Source organism: Glossina fuscipes, unplaced genomic scaffold (genome assembly GCF_014805625.2).
Source record: "Glossina fuscipes isolate IAEA_lab_2018 unplaced genomic scaffold, Yale_Gfus_2 0, whole genome shotgun sequence".
NCBI lineage: Eukaryota > Metazoa > Arthropoda > Insecta > Diptera > Glossinidae > Glossina > Glossina fuscipes.
The window spans coordinates 6463127-6477989 of NW_023998414.1; the positions used below are offsets into that span (position 1 = coordinate 6463127).

Genomic DNA, 14863 nt, shown 5'->3' on the forward strand with positions numbered 1-14863 from the left:
TGCTTGTTCGCTGAACATTCAAGAAGAAGACGAAATTGTTATATTTACGCCCATCACCAAAGGATCAGGGGTATATTCATTTAGTCGGAAGGAAGTTTCAAATTCTAAGTCGGTTTGAGTACGTCTGCTCGTACATCTTAACCTATCTTTTTCAAATTTTGCACAAAGATTGGAAGTACTCGCGCGAAGAACACCGCCTGCAATGCAATGTAAACTAAGAAAAACAGGAGGAAGGAAATAATGAATTGATTTAGTACTCATTACTCTTAAACTACAGCAGATAAATTTACAAGACTTTGAACGTTTATTCCATTTGCAAGAAATCGGGAAAAACTGACACGCCTACCCGATATTGTAGTTTGTTTTTTTTTGCAATAGTTTTATAACGCCCTGTGGCAAGTTTCAATACCCCATAAAGTGTATAAATTCGTGGCCAGTTTAAAATTCGGAATGTACTTAAGCATGTCCGGCCGTTCATCTATCCATTCGTTCGCCTGCGCGACTATGTAGTATTCTACCGTTGGTATAGCAAAATGATCCAAAAGTTTTCAAACAACTCGCTTACAACCCCTATGTACCTTTATGTACCGAAAACTGTTTACACCTTTGCTCACCGTGTTTTTTGTTTGTTACTCATAAACTACAGCACGTACACCATACAAATTTCGCCTTTTAGCCTGACATGGTAAAAAATCAGCCGCGATCATGCAATATTATAGAATGCGAAAATATATTTTTGTCTCCTTTTTTGCGGGATTACGGTGGTGGGTATAGAAGATTCGGCCACGACCAAATGTTATTTTCTCACTTGTTTGTTTTTTAGTTTCTGTACATACCGTCATATCGGAATTCTCTGGAATTCTCTTTCCTATAAAAAAAAATGTCTTGTAGAGAAATGAAATCACCACGTTTGACTTATTCGTGAGTTTCTCAAATTGTACGCCTTAGGTGGTGGCGGTTAGGTGTGGATGCTCAGCCAGATGGAAAGAGGTTAAATATGAAGAAATTATCGGCAATTTCCAGTAATAGTAGGACCGAGAGTTATTCTCCTGATCCGTGTAGTTTATAAAAATTCGGGTCTATATACTCCTGGTTTGAAGCCAGACTTTCTAGAATAATTTGCGAAAAATCCGATATCCTTTCGAAAAATATCGGCTACCGATGGGCCGATCATACTTTGATTAATGGATTTGTTTAACAAAGAACTCTTTTAACATCTTGGGTGGGCGTATAAAAGCCAATACATACATTTAAACTTAATAGTGGTTAGTTTTAAAAATGAATTAGATCCGTGTCCCGTTAGAGTTCTTCCTTAATTCCTTCACGGGACAAACTACAAAAAAAAAAAAAAAAAAAAAATTGATAGCAATCTCAACATAACCCAAAGATCTCAACTAGAAATGAAACGGTCCTCTAAAGAGAAAACACTTAAATGTGTTGCCATAAGTGATAGACTTATTCGCAACTGTAACTTTTTACTTAATTTTGTCTGCCGATGATCACACAGTTGATACTTTCGTATATATTTTATTATCTACGCAAATGGAAATCCTTTACATGTACTACTTATTTTGCATTAAAGTTCTTCCGATTTTTACTATAACAAAATGTATATGGAGCAAAATGTTGTTCATCTTCTTAAGTGCGATTTTGTTAGTTGTTGCAAACATTTAAATATTTATTGAAAATAAATGGCAGACAAACTGTAGCGACAATGGCGTGTAGTCACAAGTTATTTAAAGATTTCATACAATTGAGAGCATTTTCACTTCTGAGTAATACGTATACGCCTAACTAAGTGCAAGAGTAAGAAACTTATTATTTTTTTTTTTCTCATTTCTTACGCCAAAAGGAAGGCATTAGGTTAAGTGGTTTTAAATTACATTTTATTCCATTAATGATATGGTAGGGAAGTTTTCTGATACTAAAGAAAATGAAATCTAAATTAATTTAGAGAATTTATTGTAACGAACAACATGTGTTGCGCAGTTATAGGTCTTTACGTGATGAATATTCCGAGAAATAATATCTCAACGTAGTTAGGTAGCAATTGAAACGCGATATTATTCGCTTTCATTTGCTTTCTTAACGTTTTCGTCCTCTAATATGACCAGGATGAGGGGATGTTTCTTAACGGTCAGAATGAACTGAAGAAAGGGGGAGAGGTAGGGGGGCAACCGCAGCCTAGTGTAAGGATTTTTATTTACACTTTTATTAATGGTCAGTTGGCACCGATTCTAGCTACGAACAAAGTAAACTCTGCCGCACTGATATTTGAGCCCACGAACATTGCCTTCGTAGCGGTTGATCTTAAGTTCGATTTAAGGCAAATTTTTGATATTTGTAACATGTAAGATCATTATGGTCAATTAAGATCGATCACTAGACAGGTAGAGTACACCACTTCGTATAACACAGTTCTTTATTTATTTTCATGATAAACTATTAAGAATTATACCTTTTGGATTGATATTTTTAAAATGTTTCAATATTAGATTTAAAATAACTGGTTGTGTTCCATAATTGTCTGCTGTATAGGACCAAATCGCCTGGAAAATACCAATGTACGAAATACATTTTATTTTTTAGATTATGCTGAATTTCTGAAAGGGCAAGTTAACTAATGCCCTATATAGTTCGATTATTAATGGTACTGTAAGCGAGATACAAACGCTTAAGTCATGTCTCTTGTTATGTATTTGTTTCTATCGGTAGAAAAAATTGATAATGCACTAGACCAGGACGATCTAGGAAAACTTTATACCGTATACTTTTTGATCGTCGTAGTTAATGTAGGTATTTTTTTATTGAAAATATTCCATTCGACTTTTCTCTCTTCCTAAGGGCTGATGAATGCCGCATCAGCTAACCAGCCTTTTAAAGCTAACCAGTAAATGACTTATTTCTGACTGTCATTATAAAGTGAAAAAAGTGCGGCTTCTTACAGGTCATTAGCTGTTGCTGTTATTGCGGTTATTGCAGTTTAGAATGAAGTAAAATATTCTGTATATTTTATTGGTTTGATAAACTATTGGTAACGGAGTCTCACTATTACCCGACCTATTAGAAAACTATTGTGACAAGCTTGGAAATGAATTACTTTGCGAATGTGGTTGTTTTTTTTTTTTTTTTGTAAATGCCGCAGTAAATACATGTTCATGCATAGTGAACATGTGTGCGTATACAGGATACTTACGTTTTCGTATTGCATATACTGCTTGCCGCGAATTATGTATACCTCGTTCCTTGATTGAAGCATGTAAATGTACGATTGCGAACACACATTAATTTGCTTGCGATTCAAAGATTTATATACGCACATGCATAAGATCTCGTTCATATCAAAATCTGAATTCTAATGGCCATCATTCGCAATTAATGCGTATTCGAAAATCTACTGAAAAAGAAGAGGATTTTCATTGCGAAAATTTATGGTTCAATTGCTTCATTAATAAGCAAATGTACGGCATTTGTTCCGAAGCTTTTCACAAAATACAATTAGGCTTACAGCGTGAGCAAGTCAGTTTAATTTCAAATACAACATCGAGTTTAATCACAGCCAAGATAGCCATTGTTAGATTCTAGTATATTTGGCCGATAACAATTGAATAAATGCAGCACAATTTTACACGTAACTGTATGCACAATTTTTGTCTTGACTTGATGACGATTGTACTTTGTTTCTTTCCTGAAATTGAACTAATATTTAATGAATAATCATTTGTACAAATCGAATAACTTGATAGCGATAAGATTAGTGAGAAACGCGATTGCTTTCAATACATATATGCGTTCGTATACTAAACTGTTTGATAAATAATAATACAATTATTTTATAGAATTTCAAGTTGTTAGCACACTTAGTGTACTTTAATCTGTGGTCGGTCTCGGTAATAATAAATATGTTGAATATAAAATTATGGATTCCAATAGCGATGATCATATCTGTGATGCACCTGGGAATAACACAAACTCACGCATTTGATGTCGCCAAGCAATTGGACGGTCTAAGGAAGCAATTTTTGCCCGTTGAATATCGTAACATAAATTTTACTGTAGGTTGGTACATATGACAGTGCTTTTATAGGTTTTTTTCCCCTTTTTTTCTTTTTTCTCACCGGTCGATCATCCCTTTTGTTATATTTTGCTTTTACAGATGAACTTAAGCGCGTATTTAGCGCCAAGTGCAAAAAAGTTGCGGGTTTAGAAAATCCAACTTTATACGATGAAGTGGAAAGTAGCGCCACAACTGCGGTCGCTTGCCTTACAGGTCTCGTCAATTTGACGGCTATGCAAGAAGAAATTAATATCGCTCGTCCTATCGGTGAATTGGATACCGTTTTCTCTCATTATTGCGAAAAGGCACCTACAATCGAACGTTGCTTGCAAAATTTCAACGAGGTTATACAGCCGTGCCTTAGTCCGGCAGAAAAAACTCAAAATACGATAATGATGCGTTTAGCTGCTGGTTTAATGCATTTCATGTGCATTCGCGGCGGTGATCATCTCGCCCTATTCGTGGCCGAAGATGGACCGGAATGTTTCGAAGTTAATAAGGAGGCCATCTTGCATTGCGCGAATACATCATTTAGTGAATTTCTATCGAACACTACAACTATCCCAGATTTATATAATTTACCAGATTTGGTATTACAACCTGAGCATTGCTTAGATTTGCAACGCTTTGAGACCTGCACCATCCATCATTTGGAACAATGTGAAGAGTATACACCGGCCAATGTAGCGGAATCGGTTTTCCGTTTCATTAAAAATGAAACCAGTTGCAAGGAATGGATACAAAGTGAAACTACTCAACGTTCTATATTAAAGAATACCAAAAGCTCAGCTCCTTCACAAATGATAGCCAATCTTTTATATATATTTATGACATCCTTGGGATTGATTGTTTTAATAGTAATAAAATTATAGACTAATTCACATAGAACTGAATTATTTGCAATTTTTCTCATAATCCATCAAATCAAATAGAACTAAGATAAAAGCTTTGTCAACTGGAATAATTATACCTTGTTCACCACAATTTATGAATAATTTGGATTTGGGATCCATGAAATGGATGTTTCAACTGATCGGCCTAAAAATATATAAACGGATTAATCTTCAGCTTTTATGGGTGTTGCATACATCCGTACAAACTTAAGGAACCATATATCATAAGTTGTATAGACTATAAATATTGGGAGATCTCTGCCATTAGATGATGTGGTTGTATCCAACGACTTGAAAGGCGAAATTTTGGCTCAAAATCTTTATCAAGACAACTTTTTACCCACCACCGATGGATGGGGCGTATATTCATTTGGTCAAAACGTTTCCAACGCCCAGAAGGAAGCTTCAGAGATCCCACAAACTATACATATTCTTGATCAGCATGAAATTCCGAATCGATTAATGCATGTCCGTCTGTCCGTCTGTGTAATGTCTTTTGTAACCATTTTCTAGCCACACATTTGGCAGAAACATTGGACGTTCGTGCACCCAGCGTGGCATTTAAAATAGGCCAAATCGGTTGAAGGACGTGCCCACAGTAGGACGTAAACGGAGAACACCTCTGTTTTTCAAAAGGAATAAGAAATTGGTTTTTTTTATCACTCATATACTACAGCTGATAAATGGCCAAAAATTTGAGTGCATAAATTATGGGCGATGCTGTACTGTATCAGTAGAAAAATAGAAAAAAGTTATCTACGCCTACCTAATATAATAGTGTATTAAAATTTAATATTTTTTCAATGTTTTTATAAGGCGCAGAAACAGGCTTCGAAAACCCCAAAAAGTATACAAATTCTTGGCCAGTTCCAAATCCGGAACGCACCTAAGCATGTCCGTCTGTCCATCTGCCCGGGTGCCTAACTGTGTAGTATGTGCGGTAAGGAGTTTCTCGTTAGCGGAAATGCGAATATCGCTCACAAATTTGCAAAAGAATTCGGAAGCGACCTAAATCCTTCAAGGTCGTGACTACAACGCCCACACGTCTATGCGGCAAAAACTTTTATTTTGAAAATAGAAAAAATCAGCCGCGCCTACTCCATATTATTGAGCATAAAAATTTAGTTCTTTTGCTTTTTTGTATTTTTTTGGATTACAGTGATGGACATGAAAGATTCAATCACGACCGTATATAAATTTCTTACTTGTTTTTAGTTTATTTTTGTTTAGCTGCAACGCTTTGAACTTAACAACAAACAGGCAAAAACACTGTAGTGAGACATGTTCCACTATTGGATACCCTGCATCTGTTCGCTCAATACGAGTAAGTGGTCCGGTCTAAACCATTTTCAAAACCGTTCGCCCTTGGGTTAAAACATGTCCGCGTATCAGATTTCGTCAAAATATCTCAAAAATTGCGACCCATATGTTGAACACGCGAAAACACGATGGGTAGACAAGGACAGATCGATTCAGAAAATGATTCTGGATCAGTCGGTGCAATAAGAAGACGGTCTATCTAAAGTCTTTCTGGATGTTACATACATCCGCAAAAATTTAATGTATCCTTATTTCATAATTGATGTAGGGCATAAGCATATGACTATGGCTTTAAAAAACTCGTAACTGTAAGGCTTAGGCAACTATTTTACCTATTATATCTCAGTTGAGTTGCTTTACAAATTATTTTCTATTCTTTTCTACCATTTCATCTAAAATTACTAAGAAAGCCTTTCATTGCAAGCAAGTGTAACGAAAACTTTTGTTAATTGCAGATCCCTTGTATAATATGTACATATAAACACAATGTATGTATATGCAAAATGTTGAACTAATATTTGAAATAATTACTTCGTAGGTTATTATAAACCATATTTTCATATTTTCATTTTAAAGCATCAGCTCTTCCAGGTTGTATTTAGTTTCTTTGGCGGAAAGAGATTATTTTTAAAAGGATTTAATGGTTTAAGCTATGAGTTTAAAGGTTAATATATTCATTTTAATTTCGGTGAGTGTGAGCGTTCCAATAGCAGTAATCGCAGTCTAATAGATGCGTATGATTAATTTAATAAAAACTCTTACTCTCATCAAGAATGCAAATATATGTCTAGTAAAGCCTTTTATACTCATCACCGCAGGATCAGGGGAATATACTTTTGTTTAAAAACGTTTGTAACATACAGAAGAAAGCTTCTGATGTATATGTCTTCTTATATATGTTTGTGATCATTATCAAATTCTTCATCGATTTAAGCATGTTGCTCCGTCCGTATGTCTACGAGTTATCCGCTTCAAATTTGGCAGCAAAATTGGAAGTTTTTACTTACGTAAATGGTCCAAATCGGTCTAAGGGGACGCGTGCAGTGCTACGTAAACTGAGAACATCTTTGCTTTTCAAAAAGAAAAAAAAATGTGTTTTTTTCCCATTATTCAAAAACTACATCAGATAAATGTACACAGTACAGTTAAAAGTATATTCTATGGGCGATGGCGTAGTGCTTGAATAAAAATGGAAAAATCGACGACGACTATTATAGTATGTTAAAATTTTACTTTGTTTTTCTCAATAACTTTATAACGTGCAGAAGCAAGCTTTACAAACCCCATAAAGTATAATATACAAGTTCTTGGCCTGTATCCAATTCGGAATTGGATTTAAGCATGCCTGTGTCTTCGTCTGTCCAACTGTGTGGTATCTGTGGTAAACGTTGTCCTGTTAGCGAAAATAAAGATATAGGCTACGAATTTCCGAAGGAATTTGAAAATGATCCCAATTGATCAAAGCACACACGTACACTACGTCTATGCAAAAAAAACTAAGAACACATTCGCTTTCCCTCTTTTTTGCTTGTTACTACTAAACAGCAACTGATATACGATATAAATTTTCAATATTTATATATATGTATATATATATATATATATATATTAGTTCTAATAGTAAAAAGTGTGAGAATTTAGTTTTTTCTTTATCTTTTTAGTCCGTCTTAGGGTGACGGTAATGGGTACAAAAGTTTCAATCGGGGCCGAATATGATATTCTTACCTGTTTCACTTTTGAGGTTTTGGGGTTAGAATAAAGCTATAAAATTATTATTGTCGATTTACGATCTTTTTCGTGCATCTCGAGCACCCAACCAGGGAATCTGTGTTGAAGGCAAATGAAAAAAACAACCCATAATTGTTATCTTTCGCCTGTCATTCCAATGACAGCTTTATATAGACAGTTCAAAAATGATGTGAAATATTAGCATGACGCCTTTAAGTTGAGATATCCTGCATCTGTTTGCTTAGTGCTAACGCTCCCTTTTCACCTTTCTTATGCTCCCTTACTGATTTTATATTTCTTGTTTTTTTAATAGTTGATTGTACATGTTTTTCTTGTTCGTTTTAGTTGATGTTGTTCGTTAGATATCCTCCAGCATTAAAACTTTATGAAGCATTACTCGGATATTATGTACTATGTTTGGGAGGAGGGTTGCCTTTTCGTCTCTTTCTTGTGTTCAACTGTGAATATGTACGTAATTACCGAGAAGTTAGTAAAGTGAATGCCTTCGTCGTTAAACCTGTGTGCGCGTGCTAAGCATTCAACATATGCAGCTATGTCTAGTGAATCTTGTTAATGATTACATTACTTATAATGAATAAAATCATGTTTAACAATTGTGTTAGCAGGAATTATCCCACATAAAGCATATAAATGGGAGCTGTTAATTAAAAAATAACAATAATAATGAATAATTGAAATTCGATATTACGATAAGCTATGATTTGACGGAAATTATTCAAACATACATATATATGTTGTTTTTATTCTTCCTACTTGCGTTTGTATACCCATCACCGAAGGATGATTTCATTTTGTCAAAACGTTTGCAACGCCCAGCAGGAAGCATCATAGACTCCACAGATTATACATATTCTTGATCAGCATAAAATTCGAAAACGATTCAAGCATGCCCGTCCGTTCGTCTGTGTAATGTCTGTTGTAAATATTCTCTGGGTCGCAAAAATTAGGCGATCGATTTCAAATTCGGCAGAAACATTGGACGTACTTGCACGCTGCACGGTAAAAATAATTGGCCGTGTCGGTGGAAGAGCACGTCCACACTACCACGTAAATTGAGAACACCTCTATTTCTCAAAAGGAAATTTAGTTTTTCGATCACTACTCATCAACTGCAACAAATAAATCTGCAAAAATTTGTGGCATATATATCTAGGGTTGTAGTAATTGTATAAAATTGAAAAAAATGGACCGCATCTATCATTATTATAATGCATCAAAATTTGTTGTTTTTTTTTTCAATACCTTCATAACGCGTAGAAACAAGTTTGAAAATCCCCATAAAGTGTATTAATTGATGGCCAGTTTCATATGTGGAGTGCACTGAAACATGTCCGTCTGTTCGTGTGTCCATCTGTTTATCTGCGCAATTGTATAGTATCTGTGGTAAGCAATTTTCCCTTACGGAAAGCAAAGATAGCATCTACAAATTCGCAAAAGAATTCGGAAGTGACCTAGACTTTTTACCAAGGACTCGCCTACAACACCCACATGCCTATGCGATAAAAACTTTTACTTTGAAAATAGAGAACATCAGCCGCTTATAATTCAGAGCATAGAGCGTGGAAATTTAGTTCTTCTACTATTTTTGCCTCTTTTTAGATTACAGTGATGGGTATAAAAGATTCAGTCACGACCGAATATAATTTTCTTACTTATTATAATATGTAAATTATTTCTGGCTTATATTTCACCCAGCTAGGGGTATTTCAAATAAAACATTCTCTTCAGATACTAATTGTTAATGCTTAAGTTTTATTACTTCGGATTACTGGATACTGAAGGATTTGTGATAGATCCATCCCTTATTATTATAGCGATAGACTCAGAATCATTTTTTAAAACTGAATCTAAGTTTGATTGTCCGTGTGTCCGTCTTGTTTTCCATCGTTTAACCTACAGGTCACAATTTTTCAGATATATGAAAGGAATTTAGTACACGGACGTGGTTTAGGCCAAAAACGAATCACTATTGAAAATGACTTGGATCGGACCATTTCTTTTATCACTTTCCGTATAACTCCATATTTGGAAAAGCGTTATATGAATAATTGTAAGTTGGTGGTGGAACCGTGCCCCATTATAGTGCTTTTATTTGTTCTTTAATTCACTCAGCTGTATTTCTGCACGCACTCAGTTGCATTTGTAACATATTGGCGAGGCATCGTATTGCAATTCAGCAAGTATTCTGTCTTCTTTCAAATAGGCTAAGGAAACTAACAGCTTTATGACAATCTGAACCGGTAGTTTTTCTATCTGTACTTATCAGTTGTTGAAATTGTAACTTAGCATACCTTACGCTTAATCAGTTATTAATGCTTTTTTTCTGTTTTGTCATTATTCCTCTGAATCATTTCAATAAATTTTGTTTTTATAACTCATTAGGTTTTTTGTTTACCTAATTTAATGTATTGCTTATGGCATACTTTAATTATAATTTATAATTTAGCGTTAGTCCTTTAAAGCATTGATGCTTTTACGTGCACTCAGGCAATTTTGAATACACTGGTTACTTATCAACTTGCACTTATCCGATTATCCAGCCACGTGTACCATAATTTATATCTTCATTACTCATCGTATTGAGTTAGTGTTACTTCTTTCTTTTGATCTTTTGCCTACCTAACAATCAAGTTAAGTTTAATTGCTCGGAATAACTCTTTCAACTCACCGCAGCTTAACTGTTTCGGAATTAGTTTTCAATGTCAGCATTTACATTTAGTTAACTGTAATGTTTCATATGATATTCTTGTAACTCGATCAATTCAATTGCATCGTTCGGTTTGTCGGTTCACCCTTTATTTAGTTTGTTATAGAACAATGCTGCAAACGAATCTGACTAAAGTTGAAAAGTAAAGGTAAAAGGACTTTGATGATGCAGTTATTTTCAAAATCAAAAGTCATTTACTGTTAAAAGTTGGCAAGTGTTTTTATAACTGTTATAATAATATTTTATATACATTTACCGTAAATTTGAGTTACAGCACACTAAACGCTATTGAAAAGTTACTGTAAGAAGTGTTGTTGTTGGAAAAATTTAACTATTTTTTGAAAGAACGTCTATTTTAGCTTTTAATCGCTGTAGCCTCAAAAGGAAAAAAAATAAATATAAAAAAAAAAAAAAAAAATAGAAAATAAATAATAAAAATGAAAATAAATAAAAAGCAAATATTAAGTTTCTAGAAAATTTTTAAATTCAAAACTTGCTGTTGTTTTTGGTTTTACTGGCTTTCAATTTCAAGTTACACCAAGTTCTGGGCTTTTTTTTTTTTTGTTTTTTGCCTGAAACCCATATCAACAGTTTCCAATTAGGTTAAACTTGTATTGGGGTTAAAAATTTTACACTTGATACTTTGTGTAGAATTTTTTTTTTGGTTTTTGTTGGTGGGATATTTGGCACTAAAATGCAATCGCACGTATCCATGCATGCATGTATGTATGTATTAAGTATGCATGAGCTTGTATATATGCATCAAGGCAAACACTATGTACTATAATACTATTTTAGGTACATCTCTGGCCACATGTGTAAATATTTGTATCCTTGGGTATATGTATATATTTTATATACATGTGTTTTTGTTTGTATTTGTATTGGTGTTTGTACATGCATATTTACAATAGTTTCCTGTGCCAAAAGCATACACATAGATTTTATAACTCTTGTCAGATGCTTGTCAATTAGTTGAAGAGAGTTGCTCTCCATAAATTGCTATTATATGTGCGTATACGATTATATGCATGTTTTAAACACACACACATACATACACATACACGCACACACATACACACATGCACATGCACAAACATACACAATCATAACTTAGTTACAACATGGGACAATAATAGCATGAAAAATTCACGCATACACAAAAAAAAAAAAAAAAAAAAGAGAAAACCGCAAATATGTCTCTGTCTCTGTCTCTGTCTCTTTGTCTGTGGTGTTTTATTTGATATTGTCAAATGCATATAAACTGCCAAAAACGGTAAGTTTTCATTGTTGGTTGTCAATTGTGTTTATAACTGCGCCTCGCCCTTTCTCCTGCTGTCACAATTTCTATCCTCTCTCGCCCTCTCTCCATCTGTTCTTTTCGCCCCGAATCATTTCAAATATAAGCCTGTATGAGTATATACGGCCATGTTTTTGTTGTCATATTTAAACTCTAAGGCAAATTGTTTTCATTTTCTACGTGTTTGTGTTAGTGTTAAATGTTCAGAAAGCACTTTACGTCAGATCGTATTTACCTTAGAGCTGCCAACTAAGATATTTGAAAACATTTTCTAGCATTTTCGCTTCCAAGTGAATCGTATGAGTATAAACAAAACTTTCCCTCTATTACTCTACTATTACTTGCGCTTTCGTTTCTTAAATAATATAAAAACATAATATTATTAATGAAGAAGAAGAAGAAGAAGAAAAGTAAATCATAATTTTTGTTTTACGAGGAAGGTCGTTAGGTGCTGTTTATTGTTGTGACATTTGCAAATGAAATTCTGAAACATAAGGCAAACATACGCATCAATAAATCAATTTCAAGCAAAAAAAAAAAAAATAAATAAATAAATTGATTTCTTTCGTTCCCTTCATAAGGCAAAGGAAAACGACACGAAATTCTTAATATATTTTCTATATAAAAGCAGCATATTTGTCGTCCTTTAGCTTTTCAATTTAAGCAATATAGGGTAAAAGCACCAAAAAAAAAAAAGAAAAGAGAAAAGAAATTAAAATTGTAAATTATTACAAGTGCTTGAAAGCAATGGCAAATGGTTGCACGTCAAAACATTTTAGCAATTCAAATTAATTTTCACTTGGCTCAGACTTGAATATAAATTTTTAATATATGTTTAAAGTTAGTGAAAACTTTTTCTTCGTCTTTATCCTTTTTTTCTCTTCTTCTTCTTCTTATTCTCAAGCTTAAAGTTAAAAATATTCTTCTCTTTGCTCGGTAAGATTTATTATGCAAATTTTGGTTAAGACTATTTGAGAAACTTTGAACTTCATATTATAATATATTTTATTTTATTTTTCATTGCATTTATATTAAACAAGGTATAAAAACTTTGCCCAATAGTTGTAAAGCTTAGAAGCGTGCATCAGAGAATTCTTAAAAACTTATACAAGCTGTTTTGTAAAGTAAACAAAAAATTTTCGAAAATATTAACAAAAAGACATTTTCGAAACAAACTACGTTCTGTGGATGTCACCTACATCATCGGTTAACTGCCAGCATTAGACTGGAATAATCAACTCATAGAGATATGCTAAGCTTGTGATTGTCATACGTTTCTTTTTTTTTGGTATATAACTGAACAAACTGACACACAATACAAACTCTATCATATCAATAGTTATAAAACAATATATTTGCTTGTCACTGTCTTCAGATTATATAGCGGCTCTAGGACGGACATTGCTCAGAGTAGCGATCTTAATTAAGAAACTAGCGTAACAAAATCATTCATTAATCAATCATGGAACTAATTATCAAGACGTGGTCTAATCGCGTTTTAATCCCGTTTATAATAACAAAGTCGTATACCTTATCAAGTCTTCACAAGACCGGATTTAACCAATTTACATACGATGCAGCTCCTTTGTACTTCCTGAAACGCATAGTATTTTCGCGTTGCAATTATTTGGTATCAGTTAAAGTTAGGTAGGTAAGCGTGTAAAAGATATAGAATAAATTCAGGCTTTGGAAACTTATGGCTTATTTAGCCATAGAAATATTTAAGAATTCATGCTTCCACTTTTTCGTTGCTAGGTTTCTCAGGCTTTATTACCCATATGTATTTTTCTATATACGCACACGATATGTTACAAAAAGGAACATGTCGGTCACGTTCGAATCTTTTATACCCATCATCATTATCCTATCTATATATCTACTCTCATGTCTCGTTATTTAACACCCACAACGGCAGGATTGTGAAGAAAGAATTTACCAATCATGTTGTAACGTCTGCGATATTTAATTTAGAATTAACACTTAACTTAGTTTGTCGCATTCTGCTCTCTTTGACACTTAGAAAAAATGAATCCTTCATCTTGTAGGGCTCACCATATATCTTTTATTATATTTATTATTATGATTATTACAGGGTATATAGACCAAACAAATAAATTCTAGGACTGAAAGTATGATAACTAAGACTAGTGGCTCTTTTTTTGATTTATTTGTTCTTTTTTTAGGTTAGATGATTAGTTAGATGGTTAGCTTACAGTAGATTTATTAAAGTCAAATATTTTGATGATATTACGTTCGCCAAGTATTCTAAAGATGTTCGTAGGGTTAGATGCACCAAAAATGAATTGTCCAATATTAAAAGGGGTTCCGCATTCACAAATTATATGTTCAATTGTAAGATTTTGTCCAAAATTCCAGATCAGGGGAGTAGATCCATTGGTCTATGGTAATGGCATGCGCAAGGCGGATTGATGCCAATGCGTGAAATGATTGGATATAGAAGTGGATCGAGGTTAGGATTAATTGTAGCATTTGCGAATTTTCTTTCGTCAGTTTTCTCTTTCATTTTTTTTTCGTAATATAATTCTGAAGGTCAAAATTTTCCATCGTATCATCCATAATTAAAGATGCAAAAGCTACGGATTACACCGGTAGGTCTGCTCGCTCATTTCCCTAGAGACCAGTTTGACTTGATATCCAAAAAATTGTCATGTTTTCTTCCGTACTTGGCAATGGTATTTCTCACTTTGTTAACGGTATTCAAGGGATTATGCACAGATTTTATGGCCGACAAACTAATTTTGATGCTAACCGTTTTCAGTTTATCTTCACGAGTAAAGTTTGTTCGCGCACTTTCGCGTAGGATGTGATTAATTTGG

General features: G+C 33.8%; 1 protein-coding gene across 1 annotated transcript; it reads left to right on the forward strand.

Moving 5' to 3' along the window:
* The first annotated feature begins 3839 nt into the window (after positions 1-3839).
* On the forward strand, positions 3840-4934 carry LOC119641045 (27 kDa hemolymph glycoprotein). Its single transcript, XM_038039471.1, has 2 exons — positions 3840-4059; positions 4157-4934. Exons 1-2 carry the CDS (start codon positions 3903-3905, stop codon positions 4927-4929), a joined length of 930 nt encoding a protein of 309 aa, XP_037895399.1. The 5' UTR covers positions 3840-3902; the 3' UTR covers positions 4930-4934.
* Positions 4935-14863: the final 9929 nt, after the last annotated feature.